The 21,007-nt window shown below is 41.7% G+C and overlaps 2 protein-coding genes across 6 annotated transcripts in view; one reads left to right on the top strand and one right to left on the bottom strand.

The window, feature by feature from the left end:
* fancl (FA complementation group L) overlaps nt 1-9,676 on the top strand; it is a 31,499-nt gene extending 21,823 nt beyond the window's left edge. Inside the window, exons 8-14 of the mRNA XM_005745857.2 lie at nt 2,196-2,346; nt 2,466-2,549; nt 3,573-3,618; nt 5,039-5,120; nt 5,854-5,970; nt 9,159-9,230; nt 9,610-9,676. Coding sequence (XP_005745914.1) covers nt 2,196-2,346; nt 2,466-2,549; nt 3,573-3,618; nt 5,039-5,120; nt 5,854-5,970; nt 9,159-9,230; nt 9,610-9,645 — 588 coding nt within the window. The 3' untranslated portion in view covers nt 9,646-9,676. The remainder of the gene's footprint in view (nt 1-2,195; nt 2,347-2,465; nt 2,550-3,572; nt 3,619-5,038; nt 5,121-5,853; nt 5,971-9,158; nt 9,231-9,609) is intronic.
* vrk2 (VRK serine/threonine kinase 2) overlaps nt 9,256-21,007 on the bottom strand; it is a 28,449-nt gene continuing 16,697 nt past the window's right edge. For 4 of the 5 annotated variants that reach the window (XM_005745852.1, XM_005745853.2, XM_005745855.1 and 1 more), the window contains exons 10-15: nt 16,418-16,538; nt 15,345-15,403; nt 13,504-13,676; nt 11,732-11,878; nt 10,300-10,458; nt 9,256-10,088 (exon numbers count right to left, since the gene is read on the bottom strand). In XM_005745852.1, coding sequence (XP_005745909.1) covers nt 9,735-10,088; nt 10,300-10,458; nt 11,732-11,878; nt 13,504-13,676; nt 15,345-15,403; nt 16,418-16,538 — 1,013 coding nt within the window. In that variant the 3' untranslated portion in view covers nt 9,256-9,734. The remainder of the gene's footprint in view (nt 10,089-10,299; nt 10,459-11,731; nt 11,879-13,503; nt 13,677-15,344; nt 15,404-16,417; nt 16,539-21,007) is intronic. The other variant, XM_005745856.1, reaches the window with a different exon arrangement.

Raw genomic sequence — 21,007 nt, forward strand, 5'->3', positions numbered from 1 at the left:
AGTTTTGAATTTTGGCCCACTGTGTATTTGAGTTTGACACCCCTGTTCTAGATGGACAGTCAATCTTACTTGCTTGCCTCGTCTGTGAGAGGTCATACTCCTTTCGTTTATCTATGAAGTTGTAAAATCTGAAGATCACATGTAAATAACGTTACATATAATGAGCGATTTAAAATAATAATAAGAATAATAATAATTTGTCCATTGTTCCATAGAAGAAAATGTTCATGCTGGCAACATGCTCACATCCATTCTCAGTAAAATGTCACGTTGACGGGATCCTTTTGCAATTCTATGAAATTACAGAGTGAAAGAAATTACAATAGTGAACAAATAAAAGAAATTGTAAAAAGGGGGTTAAAGACAGTAAAATTTAACAGCATCCAAGTAAAGAGAAGTGAATAATTTCAACCTGGCTGCTTTTAGGAGTCAAATTGAGGTCAGTCATAAATAGATAAAGAGGACTGATTGAGATGGCCAAAGAGCAAATCTCAGCTCAGACTCACTCTCTTTTATACTTTCCTACAGTTTGCCACTCTTACGCGTGTTCTCTTCTCAGATGCAGCAGGAATTCAATTACCAGCTCTTCTTCCTTTTTTTTTCTTTTTTTCCTCCTTCTGAACTGGGTCTAGCGCAGTTATCCTGAGCTGTAACCGTAATCATACCACTGGCATTAATTGGGCTGTAATTGCTGAGGCTCTCGGCACCTGGACGATGCTTAATTGTGTGCACTGTGCTGGCACAATGACCCATAATTTTTGGTTCATTTTTTCCTCTAATTTTTTCCTTCTCATTCCATCTGTATTGCTCTCCCACACCTCTATCAGCCTCCCTTTCTCTTCTGTGTGTGTAACCATGTGTGTGCACCTCAAGTTTATACAGTCTTCACTCACTGTCCATTTGCTGTCTACACTTTGAGTTCACTTTAATTTTCAAATGAAACATGGCAGCAAATGTCTTCTGTGCATTTGCTTTGGCATTAAAAACATTATATGGAATTATTAACCTTTTGAAATGGCATATTAAAAACCTGCCCTGTGTCACTGACTTTGAAAACCAAACAATTTGTCCAATAAGAACTCTGTGTTAACTGTTTACAGGTACCTGCTTACAGACATAACCAGAATACTTAAACTAGTTATATCTTAACTGAATATTGTAAAATTGTTGGAACTGCCTAGGAGATTTTAAATGTTTTTTTCTGAGATTGATTTAAGCTCGGTCCCACTCATTTTTATTTTGAACATGTATTAGAAATGGCAGCTAGTTCCTATTTACCCCCACTAATATATCTCAAGCTCACTAATAAATCATTATAATCTTACAGATATGATAAAGATAGAAAAAACTAGGACAGGAATGATGCACGAGCCGTGCTCCAGCCATGTGAAAAACTCCACTCCACCATTAGCTTGTAGAGCCACTTTAGCAGCAATAACCTAAAGAAATCATTTTCTAAGGCAGAGTCAGTGTCTCACATCATTGTTGAGGAATGTTGACCTGCTCCTCTTCATAGCATTGCTTCAGCTCATTGAGGTTTGCAGACATTCACTTATACACAGATCTCTTAAGGTCCCACCACGACATCTGTGGACTTTGACTGGGCCGTTGCAACATCGTGATTCTTTTCTTTTCTCTTCAGCCATTCTGTTGTAAATGTGCTGCTGTGCTTGGGATCATTGTCATGTTTCTTGACACGAGCTTTAGCAGCCTGACAGATGGCCTCACATTTGACTCTAGAATACTTATCTAGAATACCCAAATCATCCCCCCTCCTGCCTGTGCTTGCGTGCTGTGTTAGGTTTTTGCCAAACATGGGGCTCTGCATTACAGTCACACATCTCTACCTTGGTCTCAGATGGGCTCACATTTGACTCTACGTCTCTGCGATAGATGAATGTCCAAATGCTGTTTTTCAGGTTTTTGTTGTTTTTTTTTTTATTACTCAGCATTTGTAAATTTGCTGGGATGACCTGGATGCTTCAGACCTGCAAACTGTCAAAAACCTCTGCTTCTACAGTGCTCATACTTCCTAAGTGCATTTGATTATCAGCACCTGGTTGCTAATAATCAAATGTAAGCAGTAAGGAGTGCTCATAGTTAGCAGGTCAGACTGGGACCTGTGATAATAGAAGCTAGTTGTATCAAACTAACTGCTCTTACAGCAGTATGATTCTTCTGGTCTGGTTTATTAGAGCACTCTGGAGCAGCTCCACAGCCAGTTCCTGCTGGTTTTGGAGTCCCTGTCAGAGTTCTGGGATGTTCTGGATGAGATTGATAGCAAGACCTGGATTCTGGAACCGGAAAAACCATGTCGCTCAGACACCACGAGGCGGATCGCCATTGGTACTGCTCCACACATCAGCAGATCTTGATGCAGCTTCACAGACCATAATACAGCCAAATATTACAACCACCTAACTACCCACTGGTCTTTATAAGTGGATCTGTGTGTATGTGTGCAGGAAACAACGTCTCCATCAAAGTAGAGGTGGATCCCGGACACCCAAAGATGCTGCCAGAATGCTGCCTGCTAGGAGCAGAGCATGGTGGGTATGACCTGGGAGTCAAAGTGTGTTTGCAGGCAGCGCAAGAGCTCATCTGCAGTATTATAACCCCAAAACTAACTGACAATGATACAGCATGGGAAATACACAGTTATCAGGTGACATGCATGTGACAGTCACTAAGACGCCCACGTTCAAGCATTGCTTCTTGGACTTTAACTTAAATGAGTTCAATTAAAAAACAAAGTAGTAGTTTCATAAATGAGATCTTCCTGAGGCCTGTGCATCCTGCCTGTCTTCACACAATAACGTAGCAGCTGAGGATCAGATGAGGCAATAAAGTCTAAATTCTGTCGTTATTCAGATCAGATCGGTGAGAAGCTACGAGCTGTGAAAGAAAATAGCACTTTTTTTTGCTCTCCACACATCTCTGGTTGTGTTGACTGTTGTGCGTTGTTGTGTCAGAGGATCTGCTTCCAGAGTGGCACATCTTCATTCCCAGCGCAGCAACACCGGAGCCAGTCAGCAGGCGAGCTCGGGCTCCAGCTTTCTATTTAAGTCCCCGTCAATTGTCGGCCATTGTTTCTGTAAACCCAAGGTCACGCGACTCCTAGCCTGTTGCCTAGCAATGCAACTCAAAAGATATTAAACACACGCACACTTCAGCCACCAAGACGGGAGGCAGGCAGCGACCCTCAAATACAGGGGGTCGCATAGAAATATTGCTTTTTGCATGTAGGAATAACAAACAGCGAGAGTGATGAGCGCTGCACGGAGACAAAGCTCCCCTGTGGAACGGCACAAGCAACCATGGTTCATATCTAACAGCGGTGACGCCGCTGTCTGTGCTGATCTGGGCCTTTGTCCAATAAGAGATGTTGTTTGAGGATATGCAGAGTGCTTTTTTTTTTTTTTTTTTTAAAGGAAGTCTAATTTTCCAAGGCCTTATATACAGTGATAGTGTGTCTGAAGCTGCTTGAAATGTGACTGCAGATCTAATTTAAGGCTGTTATTAGTATTCTGATTTCCATCCAATTCCACATGATTTCTTGTGTTTTGTTTCAGTGGTGACTCCGCTGAGGAATAAGCTAAACGCTAACATGCACTTGTGGTAAGGTTTTCTCAGTCACTGAGCTTTCACATGCTAATTCAGCAGAATCTCTTCGAGCAGAAATTGAGCTCTGAATGTCACACACTTTCTGAAGAATATGGTGGATGTCATAGTACATCACAGATATGATTTTTGCATTACTGTCAACAAATCAAATGGAAAAAAGCAAACCCATCAATACTTGCACAACACTTACTTATTATTTAACTATAAATAATAAGCAAGTGTTGTGGTTCCTATCAAAAACCGCTGTGAATGAAGAGCACATTCTGAACCTGCAGAGCATTCTCGTCCACGTCTGCACCATCTATCTATCTTTCTTAGATTTAGCATCCTTTGGCTCATTATCTTTGACCTGCACAGAGAGCATTTTGAGCCACTCTCAGAGCAGTGAGCTGTTTTTAGATTAAAAGCTCAGAGGAACTCCCTGAATGGTACCTGCCCTTCACCAAACAGCACACAGGCCTGAGGCCTCGTCTACAAAAATATTAGATTATGTATTTGAACTTAGGCCCTCTTGTCTGTTGTGGAAGTAGACACACAGCTGCAGACACCATGGAGTAGGTGTTCCAGCGTGAATATGTGACAAAACTGCATTCTGTGAAACTCCCAGATGAGAAAATTGCCCATAAGGTGTCTTTCACTACTGCCTCAATGGACCGACCACTTTTCCCACCTTCCAGGCTCTGGTTCCTGATTTCCTACCAGGTCATGTCGGTCCCCGGTATCCTGTGCTGTCACTGGCAGTCACTTCAGTCACCTCAAAGCTGAGAAAAGGTTATCTCAGGACCCACCTACTTCGTTTTGCCAACATTTTTGTCCTGTCTCGCTCCCCCCAGTTCTTCTTGCTAAAAGGGAGTTTTTTCTTCCCACTGTCACCATGTGCCCATGTTTTATACAAGCATGTGTACTACGAAAGGGTAAAACACAAGAACAACTCATCTGTGGTGTTTGCAGCTTTTCCACCGTGTCCATAACAAAGTGTCATCCGTGTTTTAATAGTTGGTTTTGGTCTTTTCTTTATTATTTGTGAGCATATCTGCCATTCAAACTCCAATTCTTTTTATCTTTACATCCAGGAGCATTATCAGTGTCTAAGTGGATCCCTGCACAGAGAGCAGAGAACCATTTGATTAACACTCAGGGGAAGAAGGGAAAAAAGTCATTTCCAAATGAAGCTGGGTACAGATTTAAATTTCACCCCAGGTTTTAACATTTGCCTCCCTGCATGACACACATCTCAGTAAATTCCCCTCCACCACTGTACAGTCTGAGGCAGCTCAAATGTTCCTGCTATTTTTTTTTCTTACATTTTATATAGCAGTAGTGAAAGTCTCCTAATCATCCCCCAGTGTCTTTGCAGGCTCATTTGCATGTGGTTAATTAGTGTGTGAAGGAGCTGTCTGTGGTCTGCTGGCAGGAACCCGGACTCCAGCGTCTTGCACAACCTCCGGGATGTTTTGGAGATCGAATTCCCATCACCTGCCACCCACGAAAAATCTGTATGTCACATAGTTGCCCCATTTTCCATTTCAAACGTGTCCCTTCATCTGTGTGTGTGTGTGTGTGTGTGTGTGTGTGTGTGTGTGTGTGTGTGTGTGTGTTTACATCTCTGCATACATTCTCCTGTTTGAGCTCAGAGTTCTAAGGGGGCGGACATACACTGCTGCTTATTTTCCCGTTTCTTTCCGCATTTTTCTTTGTGTGTTTTGTTTTTCTTAGAGGTGGGCTCCGATTCTCCTTTAATTGGGTTGTTTACAGATAAGATCATTAGAATAACAAAGATGGCAGAATTCTCTGCACTATCAAACCGCTTTAATCACGAAAAACCATTTGTCTCTCTCTTTTTTTTTATTTTTTTTTAAAAGCCCTCGTTTTTCTCCCCTCCCCTCTCTCCGGATGGGTTGAAAGGGTGTCGTGTTTATCCGCTGTCGCCGCGGTGATTAATGCCTCCGCTTCATTAACATTCAGAGGAGTGCAAAAAAGTTGAGTTGACCAGATGTTGATTTTTGTTTGTTTTCTTTCTTTCCTCTGACATCGTCTCTTTTAATGGATAGCTGCAGGAAAAAACCCCAAAGAAAACAGGAGTTACTCATTACACCAAAATGCAACGATGAGCAGGGAGAAAGGAGTTACGGGGTGACGTGTGGAGTGTGTGTGCTTTAGTGTGTGTGAGGACAGTTTGTGCCAACAAGCATGCTGCACATGCACATTCACTGCTCTCTGTCCGTGTAGAGTTTCAACCTTGAGTGTGGCATCTGCTATTCATATCGACTTGAAGCTGCCATCCCTGATCAGGTGTGTAATGACCCTCGCTGTGGGCAGCCCTTCCACCAGACTTGTCTCTATGAGGTATGAACACACACACACACACACACACACACACAATTTGAGGTTTACAGCAGGGTTTCTTCCATTTTTAGATTGAACAATGAGATCAGACAGATGTGTTCACATCAGCTTTTTATAACAGATGAGAGGGAAAAAAATGCAAAGCTGCATATAATGGCTCATCATTGGCCTTACATTAAAACTGGATATTAACTCAGTAAGTCTCAATGAAATATGTGTGTATGAACTATTTGACACGTTTGATGCAAGTTAATATGAAGGATTCAATAATGTTGTAGGCAACACAAAACCGAAAGCTTTTGAAACACGTCGGACTTCAGTGGATACGTATACATGTGTTATGTTTTAGGAACAAAAGGATGCAATATCATTTGATGGAAATGCAAATTATTAACCTACAGAAGGCTGAATTCGGAGGCATCCTGAAAATCACAGTGAACAAAAAATTAATACAGCAAGGTAGTCCATTTTGTAGCAGGTCCACACTAATGGTGCAACTGCCGATTCTGGTATTCTATGGCAAATGCAAATGTCAAAGAATACCAGAATTGGGCTCCACCGGGGCACAGGGCCCACTGGAGGACGTCAGCTGTAAGATGACCCTCATGAAGTCTGTTTCTGTATTTGTGGCATGCAAGCAGATACCAGTCCTGCTGATGAGTTAAGGGCCTTCTACAGCCCTGTCTGCCCTCTGCTACTCAGATGACCAGATCAATGTCCTGGAAGTTAAACAGAAAATTTTTTTAAGGAGAATATAGACTATGTATATAAAGATTACAGATGGACCGATCCGATATTACGTATCTGTCTGATACTGACGTAAATTACTGGATCGGATATTGGAGGGAAATAAAAAAATTTAATCCGATCCATTAAATATCAAAAAAGCACCTCAAAAAACTTGCGACATGGCATAACTCGGCTCACTACCGTAGCACGTCGGAGCAAGCATTCCCACGTTAAGCTTAACAACAGATATATGGAGCGACTGCCTCGCCCTCTCCTGCTGCTATTTCAATCATCAAACTGATCAATGATCAGCTGATCGGCTTTTCTGACGCGAGTCCATCTCTTTGTTTGTTCATCGCCCACTTCGCGCCAGAAAGAGGAAACCAGCGGCTGAACAACAGCAGCACGTTTAAGCTTGATAATCTGTTGTTAGAATTTATTTAATATCACTTTCTACACCAGGATCCTTTTCTACAGCTGACGGCTGGTAACTGTGCAGGGGCGGATCTAGCAAAGTTTAGCCAGGGGGCCGATAGGGCATTAACAGGGAAAAGGGGGCACAAAGACATACTTTTCTTTCTTATTCTCATTTAAAATGTGTTGCTTTTAATAAATAATTATCTGAATCTTACACCCAAAGTTTTAATCTGATGTAAAATGTATAGAAGTCCATTACTGTATATAGTAACTATTAAGTCTAATATACCCTAGTAAGCTATAGTACTTTTCCTTTGGGAAGGTACCATCTGTGCAGTCTGCAATTCTGTTGAAGAAAGATGTTGTATGTATTTAATTACTCTTGAAAAATAATTGATTTCTGTGCATTTTTTTTCACACTGCATCAAATTAAGGTTGATTACGTCGATTAAGCATCATGAGGTGGAGCGTGAGGGGTGGTTCCCTATTTTTTATTTTTTTTTGCTGGGAGTTTTAGAACCCCACTAGTTAGGTTGCTTACTCTTTAAAATACCAGAATAGGGAGGATGGTGCAGGTTTAAGTTTTTTAGACTGATCAGTATTGCTGAACTATAAAATATTTTGAGTGCAGTGTATTTTTTGCATACAGGTATAACAGAATAGCTTTAGTGTTTGTGTTTTTTTACTTGAGTATGAACTTATACAAAAAGCAGCAAGATATTAAAAAAACTGTTTTATTGATTAAAAAACACTCTAATAAAGATGTCTGACATGACAACAGCCCAGATGTCAAGCCACAGTGATATGACTTATTACGGAAATGTTTTTTATATATAGCTGACATATCTTGATATAGAAATATTCAAGTTGAATAATCTTTGCTGTCATACAGTATGTGATTTCTCAAGAATAAAATGACAACAGCGGTCAGTGGAAACCAAAATTATCAAGTCTTTTTTTTTTTCTTTCTTTCTTTGAGCAATGGATATATTCATGGAAGCTACTTTGGGTTGTTTCCCTATTCAAAGGCTCACCACAGCAAGTAGGTTGGACCTGATGATCTTCCTGATGCAAAAGGATTTGTTTGTTTGTTAGATGAGCGTGGAAACCACCACACTGTATAATTATGACTTTTTGAAAAAGCATGTGTGGCTGTATGTGGGTAAAAAACTGAGCATGAACTCACTGCTTAGGATGTATGGGTTCATATGACATGTGCCCAACAACTAGACTGTCACATCACCCATATTATAATCTCAGAAAGTTTAAGATTTACCCCGGACTACTTCAAAGCTACAACATAACCAAAAAACTGATCTGGTTATAATAATTAAAAAAAATCCCACTTCTTCTCAAGTCCCTCAGGACCACCAGCATGCCTCTGGGACACAATTCTCCATTTATTGACTTGAGTTTACAGTGCTCCCTCCTCAAACACTGTAAGGGTTCCTCCTGAGTAGTGGACACGGTTATAAACATCTATTTCATTTATTTGCTTAAATGAACAAAGTTTTGCGCATTACAGTTGCCATTTTCACTCAGTCATAATACAAAGCCTTATCCTGTTGCCTTCAGTGAGCTGCAGGTACAGTAAACATGCACATGAATACAGATTCCCCTTTGAGGTCATACATATTGTAAACAGTGTTTCTAAACAGCATTTAATTTAATCAGGCACAAACGATTTGTGTTCATTAGCCATCAGTGTTTTAGTGTTTCAACAGGTGGGCTGCTCAAGGTGAGTGACCGTCAGATATGATCAAAGGTAGAACTGGACTAGCGCAGCCTTGCGACACACAGGAAATGAGCACAGATGACTCTGTTTGGACTCTGTCCTCGGTGACATGCTGCACGGCCAGATATCGTTGAAGCTCAGAAACAAATCGCAGGACTCTAATCGACTTAAAAAAAAGAGCCCTTCAATGCTTCAAGGGTGCTGGATAATCTTAAACATAGCTGTACAGAGTGTATATTGAAAGTGCTGTTATGAGCCACACATCAGATTCAAGGTAATGATTTGATCTTTTCTCTTTTGCCTTCAGTGGCTGCGAGCGCTGCACTCCAGCAGGCAGAGCTTCAACATTGTTTTTGGAGAGTGTCCTTACTGCAGTAAGGTATGTGCGTGCCTCACAGTGTGACTGACAGCTGCCTTCAGAAAGCCCTCAATAGACATTCAGCTTATTAATTAGCATGCCTCTATACATCCTGTAGCCTTTTCTTCTGCCACTGCGCTTTCAACAATGTGCTGCATTCATACACTTTGACTGAAGCTACTCCTCGTCTGATAAAGGAGTAAGCGTGTGATACTGCGTGTCTGTGAATGCAGCTCGCCACCGATTCAAAGTCAAAGACGGTTTTATTCGAGTGTGTGAGTTGCAGTCAGAAACGAGAGCCCCCTTCATCTTTTTATCATAAAGAAATCTTTCATCGCATGTTTACCTTTACAGAACATCTAATAGGCAGAATAAACTGAGGCTTGTCCTTCTATTTCAGCCCATCACTGTGAAAATGGCAGCCCAGAAGTCCTGATGAGAGGCTTTGTGTTCCCGGCTGCTCCATCTCCACTTTGGGAAGGAGCTTTGAAAGGAGCTGTTAAAACTCGTAGATCCATTAGCTCCTCAAAGGGGCTTCAATGTACTTTGGCAAACTCTGACAACAGCAAGCAGTAAAAGAAAGGCGCCCAGAAAGAGGAACCAGGACGTCAGCCATTCACTCCATTGGGGACCGGCTTCAGGACTTGAGTTTTTGGGAACAGACTCTTCCCATTTACCCAAAGCATCTCTGTAGTAGAGCTGGCTATCCCAGTACTTTGGATGGCTGTACACCGCTCTCTGGTGTGTGTGTGTTTGCCTGTCCATGTCACGGTTTGCTCGCTCTTCTTTTCTCCTTTGTGGGAAGACTCGGCGCTCCATTCTCGCTGAGATCAGGGGCGCGTCATCTGTTTTGCTGCTTGTCCTTGTGGGGTTACGTTTCTGTTAAAGAAGGTAATTCAAGTGTGTGCACTTTGAAGCATTTAGGTGTCAACTTTCAATTCTGCTTTTTCTTTGTAACCTTTAGAAATCTGGAGGAACAACCTAACTGAAGAGTCTACAGCACATCGTAAAGATTTAGTCAGGTGTAAATAGTTGCTTTGTAGCCTTTAGTGTAAAACAGGTTCAAACTGCCCAAGCTGTGGCCTCACACCTGTTTGGGTTGAGCTCTGGGCTTTACTGGAGGACTTCTGAGATCACGTGCAGCAATGGGTTTGGGCCTTTCTTCCTCTTCCTCACTGTCAATGTCTTCATAACTGCACACAGGCCTTTGCCTCGGGGACCTTCTGACAGCAGGGAGAACTTCTTCCTTCTATGTTCAAACAAATAAAAGGCAGTTTGACCAATCAGGAACTTGATCATTTATTTGACGGTGAAATTTAGTATTTTAAACAGCCACAGCTCTCAGGTGCATTACAGGTAGAGGGATGAACACATCAAAGTACAACATCTAATGGCAAACGCACAAGAACCCAGGGTGCTGTGTTGTCTGCACTGTTCCACCACTGATTTTTAGCTGTGGGTAACCCCTGCCTGTCCAGATTCATAATAAAACAAAAACACTAGCCAAATTATTCTTCATCTTCATAACGTGCTTATAGTGGAATCCATAGGGGACAAAATCCACTAACCAACCAATCGAGGCAGCAGTGAACAGCTCCTGTTTTATGAGGTAAAATGACTGTTTTTGTCAGTGGAGGCTGGTGGAGTGTAATGGCTTGTCTGACAGCAGGTAAAGCAGTAAGAATGTTCTAATGTTGGCGTCTACTTAAACCCATATTGGTTCTTTGAGGTGTGTAAAATCTGTGCCTGATGACTGTGTCCACAGCAGCGTGAGGTTTTAGATTCAGGCTCTTGTCTGTGTGGGAGATCACTTCAAAGAAACCAAATTATAACCTGCTGAGTGAAAACAGTTTACCCACGTATTACTTTTAACACAGAAATATACAACACAGTTCTGCAGCTCCTGACTGAGAAACCAACTGCTTTTATGCATGACCTGCAATATTACACATCGTACGTCTCCTGCTGATCACTCTGTTTTAACAAAGTGCCTGTGACAGATATTTGAATGTCATTCTGTCTAAAAATACTAAGTTTTGATCCATTTTGTGTAAATCTTCCAGTGTTTCACCTTGAATATAGTACACGAAAAGTTTGTAACTTCATTTTTCAGATTTTTTTTTTTAAATGCAGTGTGTTTTGTGTGCAAAGGTCTTAAAAGTAGCACAAAGGCTGAAAAATGCTGGACAGTAATTTACTGTGAGTTTGGATGCCTTGTGGTGTTCATGTCATCTTGTACACACAGAGGTGCAACATCAAAGCTGACCTCATCATTAGGTTAACTCCGGCTTCAGCTGTAGTCTCTGATCTTTCTTTTAGACACTTTAGCAGGAAGCAGAAATGTCACACAGTAAACTGTTACACAAGCTTCTGAACCCTTCTGATTTAATATTCCAGTGTATTTCAAATCTAGTTTCAAAGTTATTTTTGTATTTACAAGAGATGTTAAAATGGGACTCGGGTTATGTTGTCTCAGCATACTGTTGCATAAAGGGTGACAGTTAAGGTGTTTGGGGCCTTACCTGTTCTGACAGAGGTTTATTGATGGGTGGTCCTCTGATGTAGCCAGCTGGCACTGCTTTGGACTTTGCGCCTTCATGGACTTCATCATGGTCCTGTAGAGGTGCAGCTTTGGCTCTAGAGACTCCGCTCGCTCCTTCTGCTTTCTGCTGACGGAAACAAAAAGCAGTTTTATCATCTCCATGATGGCCGATGTGAGGCCGACACAACTGCTTTCTAACTGACCTCATTTCAGTCACAACATTATCTGCGAGCTTATTTCTCCTCCGTTAATGCAACGCAGCTGGAGGATAGATTGGGTCAGATATGAGATCCTGCCATCTTCAGTGTACGAAGCTATACAGTGCAATTTAGTTCAGTCTTCTGCGTTTACTTCACCGTGTGTCACCTGCTAGCAGGAGAGCTAACAGCATTAGCTGAAGCTAGACAAGCATCAGCAGTTTGTCTCAGATGAAGGTAAGGCTTTCACTGTCCACTTCCTCATCTCAGCTACTGACTCTCAGTTTGTTTCTTTTACTGGACTGTTACTGTTGTCAAGTCCAAAATAAAATACTCAAACTCAATACCAATATCCAGGAGAATACACAGTCACATTTTTCATGTTACACATAGGCAGAACTGATAATATTTGCTGCCTGATGCCAGCACCAACATTATCACTACAAAAGTTGCTGCTGAGTCCAGATTCTGTGTGAAGTCTCAGTCTAAAGGCCATTTCCTCTGAACTCCTGATCTACAGCTGTGCATGCTTTGCTCCTATGTCTTTTAATGTCACGTGAAATCTCTTTACCCCATAAGCCCATCTTTGAACTGTCTTCCTTAAATAAAACTTTGCCTCACTACAAAACTATAAACCTCCATAAAATAATTCCATATTTATCCAACACTAGTGGCAAATGATTGTGTGAACATACCCATTCAGTGGCCTTTATCTCAGCTGACATTTACTCTCCTCACTAAACCGCCTGTAAATGGCCACTTCTGTTTAACTAGGGATCAAACTGGCCAGCACTTTAGCATGGAAATTAAATGACACAAGGAGAGGAGAGGAAATCAGGAGCATAATTGGAGACACCCTGTGCTCTGTAGTGTGTGTCATCAACTCCTTCAAATTGGGCCATTGATAGTAGGGGGGGTCAAGAAGTTATTCTGATAAATTGAGGCAGAATCGCAGCCCTCCAGCTTCAGACCTGACCACCTCTAGTTCACATGCTCGTTGGGGCAGGTTAGCCCTCCCTTTCACTGCTGTCACAATTTAGCACTCAGGGTTAAGAGACTGAGCTGGGGAAATGAGGATCTTTGTGGCCAAACACTTAAGTAGTTGAATGTTGACTGAATGGTAAAATTCTGTCAATTATCACCAGTCTTAGATCTAATGTTTTTGGTGTATTCTCAGCTTCTGTGTCATAGTGGTTATTCTCCAATGCACGAGAAACATTTTAAGGAGGGCCAGTCAATGGTGAGAGTAATCAGACCATCACATCACAAAGATTCCCACTGGGGTTAAAGCCAGCAGTCTGTGGTGGTGAATCATACTTTCATAATCTGCCTGACGAATCCTGGCGTTGTCATCTTGGAATACGCCTGTGCCTGTGAAGTGACCACACCCGCTGAGAAAGTGAGCTGCTATAGACAGATGTCTAACTGAGCCAACATTTCAGTAAGAAGCCAAATACCTACTGAAGGTGGGTTCACAGGATTTCAGTGCATAAAGGAAAAGATGTCAATGGTGCCAAATTTTTTCCACACCATCTCACAGGTTTTGAGTCCTCACCTTTTCCTTGGCTCGAGGATTTTTGGTGGGCGATTCCCCTGCAGCTCCCTGTGGCTTGGACAAATCAAGTCCTCCCCTGACAGCACTGCCCCACAGGTTTTTAAGATACTGGTAATCGGGCTTCTCTTGGTAGCCCAGTTTGTTCACATAAAGGAGGAATTTGGCCACCTCATCTGAAGACAGGAGCAGAGTGGACATCAAGAATCAGATATGTTAAGTGATACTGATAGTGATTTGATTAAATCTGGTTTGATTTTTACAAAGTTACTATTCCAGAAAGTGTGGATCTTCAGAAAATGAAGCACCCTGTATATTTTTGAGTGTGTGTGTCTATGTGTGTGGTGGTATCTCTCCGCAGAGGAGATCAAGCGAGCACGTGGCTAAGGACCTGCATGTGTGGAAGTGTCATACTCAGTCAGTCCTGATGCATCACACACTGGCCAGGTGACATGTCTGGCACATACTGCAGTAGCACGGTGTCACACACACACACACACAGGGTTGATGCATACCCCAGCTCTTATCTGTGGCGGGCAGCCGGGCTTTGTCAGCAGAGGAGAATCTAGTCCCAACCATACATCACACACCGAGCCATAGCACAGGTGTGACCTCTCCTTATAAAGAGGAGAGATAAAACACGACTAACTTTGAAAGGCATGTCAATGGGACAGCTGTTTAATTGCTACGAAGTTATTCTGGAGCTTCAGGTGAGAGAAAAGGAGAGAGTGTTTTATTCTGGGTGGGACATTTTCATGTAGCCTGGACTGTCACAGCCTCGTCTCTTCTTATAATCCAGTTTAAAGATTGTCTTCACTTCAGGCATTTTTAAGCCAAACTAAGTTTAGCCTCTTCATTGAGCTCAGCAAATAACCACACAGCTACACCAAGTTTATGTGTCACGCGTCATCATTTTCACCCAGCTAGCAAAGGATTTTGCACTCTTTGCATTATTAACGTACTGGAATCTTAATTTACGATGGGAATCTAAGGTCACAACACCATACTGTAAATATTTGGCCATGCTGCTTAATCTTTGAAGTCAGGAGTATAAAGTCAAGCAGTTAGCCACACAATTTGCCTACACAGTGCGTAAAAGTCACCCACACTGTGCATTAGACCTGAACTTGCCTTCAGTATATCTCTATAAGTAAAAAATCTTTGAAATAGTCCATTTGTAGAGAAAATATAAGTAATGACATCATTCTAATGACTAGAAAAGTCGTCATCTTAGATATGTTGTTTCTACATTAACACGTACTGATTTTAAAAAAATAGGCACGGTGGTTAGCACTGTTGCCGCACAGCAAGAAGGTCCTGAGTTCAATTCCACCATCAGGCCGGGTCTTTCTGTGTGGAGTTTGCATGTTCTCCCCGTGTTTGCGTGGGTTCCCTCCGGGTACTCCGGCTTCCTCCCACAGTCCAAAGACATGCAGCTTGTGGGGATAGGTTAATTGGAAAATCCAAATTGCCACTAGGTGTGAATGTGTGAATGAATGTGAGTGCAAATGGTTGTCTGTCCCTGTGTGTTAGCCCTGCGACAGACTGGCGACCTGTCCAGGGTGTACCCCGCCTCTTGCCCTATGACAGCTGGGATAGGCTCCAGCGCCCCCCGCGACCCTGAAAAGGAGAAGCGGAAGCGAATGGATGGATGGATGGAAGAAGTGCTGCTCTGTCTAATCTTGTATTCTTATTAACAGAGACTCTCAGTAAACCCAGAGCCCAAAAGAAGATTTTTCTCTTCCCCTCCAAAGGCTTGTAGTTTTACTTTCAAATTCTCTCGTTAACCTGAGAAGTGGAGAACAAGTTCGCTAACCTGAAGATGCCCTTTGGCCTTGGCTTACCTGTGCTGACTCCGCTCACTGACAGCTGCTGGACTGAATGTGGCAGATTATCCATCAGTCTGAGAGAAGAAGTGAAAACAGAAGAGGTGAGAACAGAAAAGATCTGAGAGATGGACTCGGGCAGAGCAGAAGAACGAGTTGAAATGAAGCTAAAGCACACAACATTAGTTTTTCTCACTCTGACATCAACTGCACACACTCAACATAATTATTAGGAGTAGATTATGTATGCAACACTGCTGTGGAGTACATTCCATATATATCTAGCCTCATATCAGAGAGCTGTTAAGTCATTACACTCTTATTTGCACTTGTAGTCTTTGTTTCTTTTTAATTAAATTTAAAAAGAATTAATGGAAACTTTAAAAGACCATAAAAACCTGGAGAACTATTGCTGAAGACCTCATTAAAAATTACAAGAAAGTCTTGTCTTATAGAAAGCTCACCCAGAGATAAGGAAATTCTGGGTGGCTCAAGACTTTTGCACAGTACTGAAGCAGAGGAGACTTGGCAGCCACCCTAGCATGAATCCAAGTTCCAATCAAAATGAATGAGAGCTCCATAACTCTAAAAGCGCACAGTAAAATCTGCCCTCAGGTATAACTTCAACAACAGACAAGAAAACGTATCCTGTTTAATGAAATGCGCTCAAGCAGTGTCCTGTAAGCGAAACAGACTCAAAGCTTTGATATAATTTTACCACTCCTTAAACCAGACAGGTGGACTGGGTGATGTCTGGGTGGACATCATTAAAACAGACTACACCTATGCTATGCAGCACATGCTTCTTTAAGGCAGAAACAGGAAGAAAGGTAGTAACGATTTATAGTTATGTTAATAAGTGAAATTCCAGTATCAGACTGTGTGTGTGTGTGGTATTATATGTTGTACTGTTAGAGCAACAGATGCTGCAATGCAATTATTATAATTTAATTTCACTACAGAAATCTGCAACGTCAGTCAACAGCTTTTCATGGCAATAAAGAGACTAATCCAGAAAAAAAGATGTTTAAAATCTTCCATCCTTCTGTAGAGAGTACCCGGATACACGGTCAGTCTCAGTTACTCCCTACCTGGTCTTTGCCTCCTGGACCTGAGTTGGATTTTTGAGGACGTCGTCCCAAGGCAGAGACCCACATAACCAGTGAAGGAGACAGAAACCCAAAATTTGGAGGTCACCACGTCTAGATGCCGCTGTAGAGGAAGAAAAATGAGATGATGGTGATGGTGCAGTACTGCTAGCATAATTCTATAAAGACAATTTAAAGAAGACAATGAAAAAGTAGAAGCACGTAAGTCCGTAGTTAGAAAATATTGCTGTTTGTCGTTCAATCAAATAGTTGGGTTTTTTTTCCTGTAGCATAGCCGAGGTTGGACACAAGTACTCTTAAATTTTGAGGTTAAAGCTAACACAGTAGAAATCAATCAAAAAGGCTGAAGAACAGATACTAATTCTTACACTGTGTCATCTGTCAGTGGGTTATTTTGTTTGGCCAAACAGGATGGAAACTTATCAAGACAAGAAAGTGTATATCAACTAGATTCCTCTTTTCAATTACAGTCTCTATGTGAGATTGAATACTGTGTTATACCATCATGATGACTTTTTGGTGGGTGGGTTCAGCTTCTACTTCCAAATGGACTTGTGTAGCTTCCCACACTTACTATGATTAAAAAACCCCTTCTGGAGTATTCCTGCTGACTTATTTGGTCATTTTTTCTTTAGGATCTTTAAATGAAGAAAAAAAAAATACCTGTGCGTCATCCAGACACTCAAAGTAAAACTTCAATGACTGGTTGTAACACACATCTCAGTTCAAATCACTACCACATGTTACAGAAGTCAACAGTAGTGTACTGCTGACCCCATCTGTGCTCCTCCAGTCTGCTAACAGAAACATTGTTTTGTTTTTTTTAAATGGTGGAACTGATTTCACTTTAGTCTGAAACTGGTGGGAAAGTGAAAGGCAGATCACAGGCTCTCTATATAAAAGTCTGTATTTAAAAGATGGACACAGCCACCATGACATCACCCAATTGCTTTCGGACTCCACATCTTTAAGCACCAACACTAGTGGTTTGACTGCAACATGTTGGTTTTTTGAAGCCAAAAGTGACACATGGTCAATCAGTGGGACATAACAGACTGATTACTAGAATATATTCATCAAAACTAAAGGACAAGCTTCCAGGAAATATTGTTTGTCTGATAGACTGCTTAACTACAGACACGAGAGCACGATCCAGTGAAGTGACTTAAATTAGCAGAGTTGAAACCCTGCAGGGGGCACAGCCGGCTGTGTCGGCACACCTGATAACTCCAAGGTGAGACATGAAAACTATTTAAAAGCTCGTACCCTCAACAGAGGAACCAATCTAAAGAGTACAAAATATGTGTCTCACACCAGACTGTAAAAATGCTTTACATTGCTGGTAAGCTCGGCATTTAAACATTGGAGTCTGTGGGGACTGACTCCGTGTTCAAACCTGCCTCAGATGGCTGTCAGAGGAACTGGAGTTCTGGCGCTTCCACACTGGCTTCATTTTTTAGATGGGGCGATCGTGGCTCAAGAGTTGGGGTCCTTTAAAGCGCTTTATAAATACAGGCCATTTACCATTTTCCCAAAGGAAAAAGTACTATAGCTTACTGGGGTATATTAGACTTAATAGTTACTATATACAGTAATGGACTTCTGTACATTTTACATCAGATTAAAACTTTGGGTGTAAGATTCGGATAATTATTTATTAAAAGCAACACATTTTAAATGAGAATAAGAAAGAAAAGTATGTTTCTGTGCCCCCTTTTCCCTGTTCATGCCCTATCGGCCCCCCTGGCTGAACTTTGCTACGTAGAAAAAGATCCTGGTGTAGAAAGTGATATTAAATCAATTCTAACAATAGCTTATCAAGCTTAAACGTGCTGCTGTTGTTCAGCCGCTGGCTTCCTCTTTCTGGCGCGAAGTGGGCGATAAACAAACAAAGAGACGGACTCGCGACAGAAAAGCCGATCAGCTGATCATTGATCAGTTTGACGATTGAAGTAGCAGCACAGCAGAGGGAGAGAGAAGAGGCAGACGCTCCATATATCGGTTGTTAAGCTTAATGCAGGAATGCTTTACAAACATTCAGAGATGAACTTACACACTTGTTTTACTTCTCTCTGAGAGAACTTCCTTGGAGATGAAATGCCAGATTTCAGGCTACAAATACACACAGCCGCTCTATCACATGAGCACACTGCTCCGACGTGCTACGGTTATGAGCCGAGTTACGCCATGTCGCAAGTTTTTTGATGTGCTTTTTTGATATTTAATGGATCGGATTACATTTTTTTATTTCCCTCCGATATCCGATCCAGTAATTTACGTCAGTATCAGACCGATAACGATACGTAATATCGGATCGGTCCATCTCTACTATAGAGTACAATTAGAGTGGATCAGTTGCTGACTTTAAAGAACTATTGTTCTCAATATGTGCCTTAGACCTAAGAGTCCTGTAATCAGCCATCTCAGCACTGTAAATATCCCAACACAAAAAAGGTTTCCACAAACCATAACCAGGGATCTGAACGGCACAAGTTGATGTTAGGGAACTAAATAGATTTTACAAGTGTGGCTTCCCATGTACTAAAGCAGTGGTGTCAAACTCAAATACACAGTGGGCCAAAATTCAAAACTGGAACAAAGTCGCGGGCTAACACTAATATTTATTGAAAAACAAAATCTTCCTCCAGATATGAGAATGAATCTCTTCTTATGGACTCAAACAAGTTTTGCTGAAAAACTGAATATGGAACAAGCAAAGCTTAATACTAAACGATATATATATTAGCTGTATAATACCAGTAGGCCAGCTCTAATAGTAATTTGGTAAGGCTTCGCGGGCCAAATGTAATTAGGCTGCAGGCCAAATTTGGCCCGCGGGCCAGAGTTTGACACCTATGTACTAAAGCTTCTTTAAGAACAAGTCCAGACTGTGTTAGTGTCTTATTGTGGTTGTGTGTGTGACTGCATGAGTCTACATTAATGTGTGAGGTCTATCAATATTTAGCGACCAAGTCCATCCAGAGGGGTCGAGCCCGAGGGTTTTAGCAGCTCAATACTGTAACAGCCGCCACACGTCTCGGGAGAAATTACCTATCGACTGACTCCATCAGAGGGGAGAAATCTCCTCCCTGAGTCGCAGCCAGCATTGATCCTCTCCAGCCAATAGTCTGGTCTAAGGAGGAAAGCGTGGTCACTGGCACAGAAGACCACATTATGTGGGATGGGAGGGCAGTAATCTGACAACATGCAAATTCTTGAAAAGTAAGTATTCAAATGTACGAATGCAAGGTTACATCTTCAAGATGAAGATGGGCACAGATCACCTATAAGTACTAACCATTTCAAGGAAACATTGTTGTGTCTGAGTCAGAAACTGCAAGGCTAGCATAGAATACTAAAGTGGACCCAGCAGGAAGTCTAAATAATCAGTGAGCCTGGTCAGAACAGGAGTAGTGGTGAAAGACTGGATGTATAGGAAGGGGGTTGAGAGGTGTTAGATAATGCCTCCCACCCAACAGCATGTGCCGTTTCTATGGAGTATTTAAGAACAGATTATATGGATATACCACACACACACACACACACACACACACACACACATATTAGGAGTACAACAATACTCGTATTGATATTGAACCGTTCGATACAGTGCTTTCGGTTCGGTACGCATATGTATCGAACAATACAACATTTTTTATTTATTTTATCAACTTTTCTTCTGACGATGCAGTCTTTGTTGAGTGCTCAGTGGATCTGCGTTCGACTACTCTGCCTAGGCTGCACTGTCGAGTGCAGATCCACTGAGCGCAGCGCAAGCTAGCAAGACAGAAGCTAAGCTTGTTGCAACATGGCAACTGCCTCAATGCTACCCGAAATTGAACCTCCCCCACTCTCATTCAGATCTGGCGTTTGGAACTATCTTGGTTTTCATGTGAAGTATGACCCTGATGGACAAAAGTAAAACAGTATGTCGGATGTGTCACGCAATGCTCAATTTGTGGGAACTAGTGCGTTAGCGCAGTTAGCTTGTTAACGTGTTGACACCGTCCAGCCCCAAGCACGGGGCGATCCGCGGTAACTTGTTAACGGAGATTTGCCGTGTTATGGCATTAATGTCATTTTAACGAGATTAACGCTGACAGCACTAGTGGGAACACAACGAGTATCACTGCACATTTACACCGACATCATCCTAGTGCAAAGACAAGTGGAAGCAGACAAAAACAACAAGCACGCATGCTACAAACTTTACCCGAGTCATTTAGACAGCCGTTTGGCCGCGTTAGCACATGATTCTCCTTATGGGGACCAGATCTGTTTAATATGCTGTTGAATATAGCCCAGAAGAAGCGTATAGTATAGCTTTTATTTTGGAAAGAGCCATTTCTCTGTAATAAACTCTTTTCCAAAGATGAGTGATTTCTCAATCAGATTTTTTTTTTGTTGTTTCAGCAACATTAAATTTAAAAACTGTACTTTTGAGATAAAATATATATTTATAATTTTAATAAATGACAAATTGAAAAGGCATGAACTTTTTTTTTGTATCGACAAAATATCGAACGGTGACACCAAAGTATCGAACCGAACCGTGAATTTTGTGTATCGTTG

Source organism: Pundamilia nyererei, unplaced genomic scaffold (assembly GCF_000239375.1).
Source record: "Pundamilia nyererei isolate P.nyererei 1_Seehausen unplaced genomic scaffold, PunNye1.0 scaffold00168, whole genome shotgun sequence".
NCBI lineage: Eukaryota > Metazoa > Chordata > Actinopteri > Cichliformes > Cichlidae > Pundamilia > Pundamilia nyererei.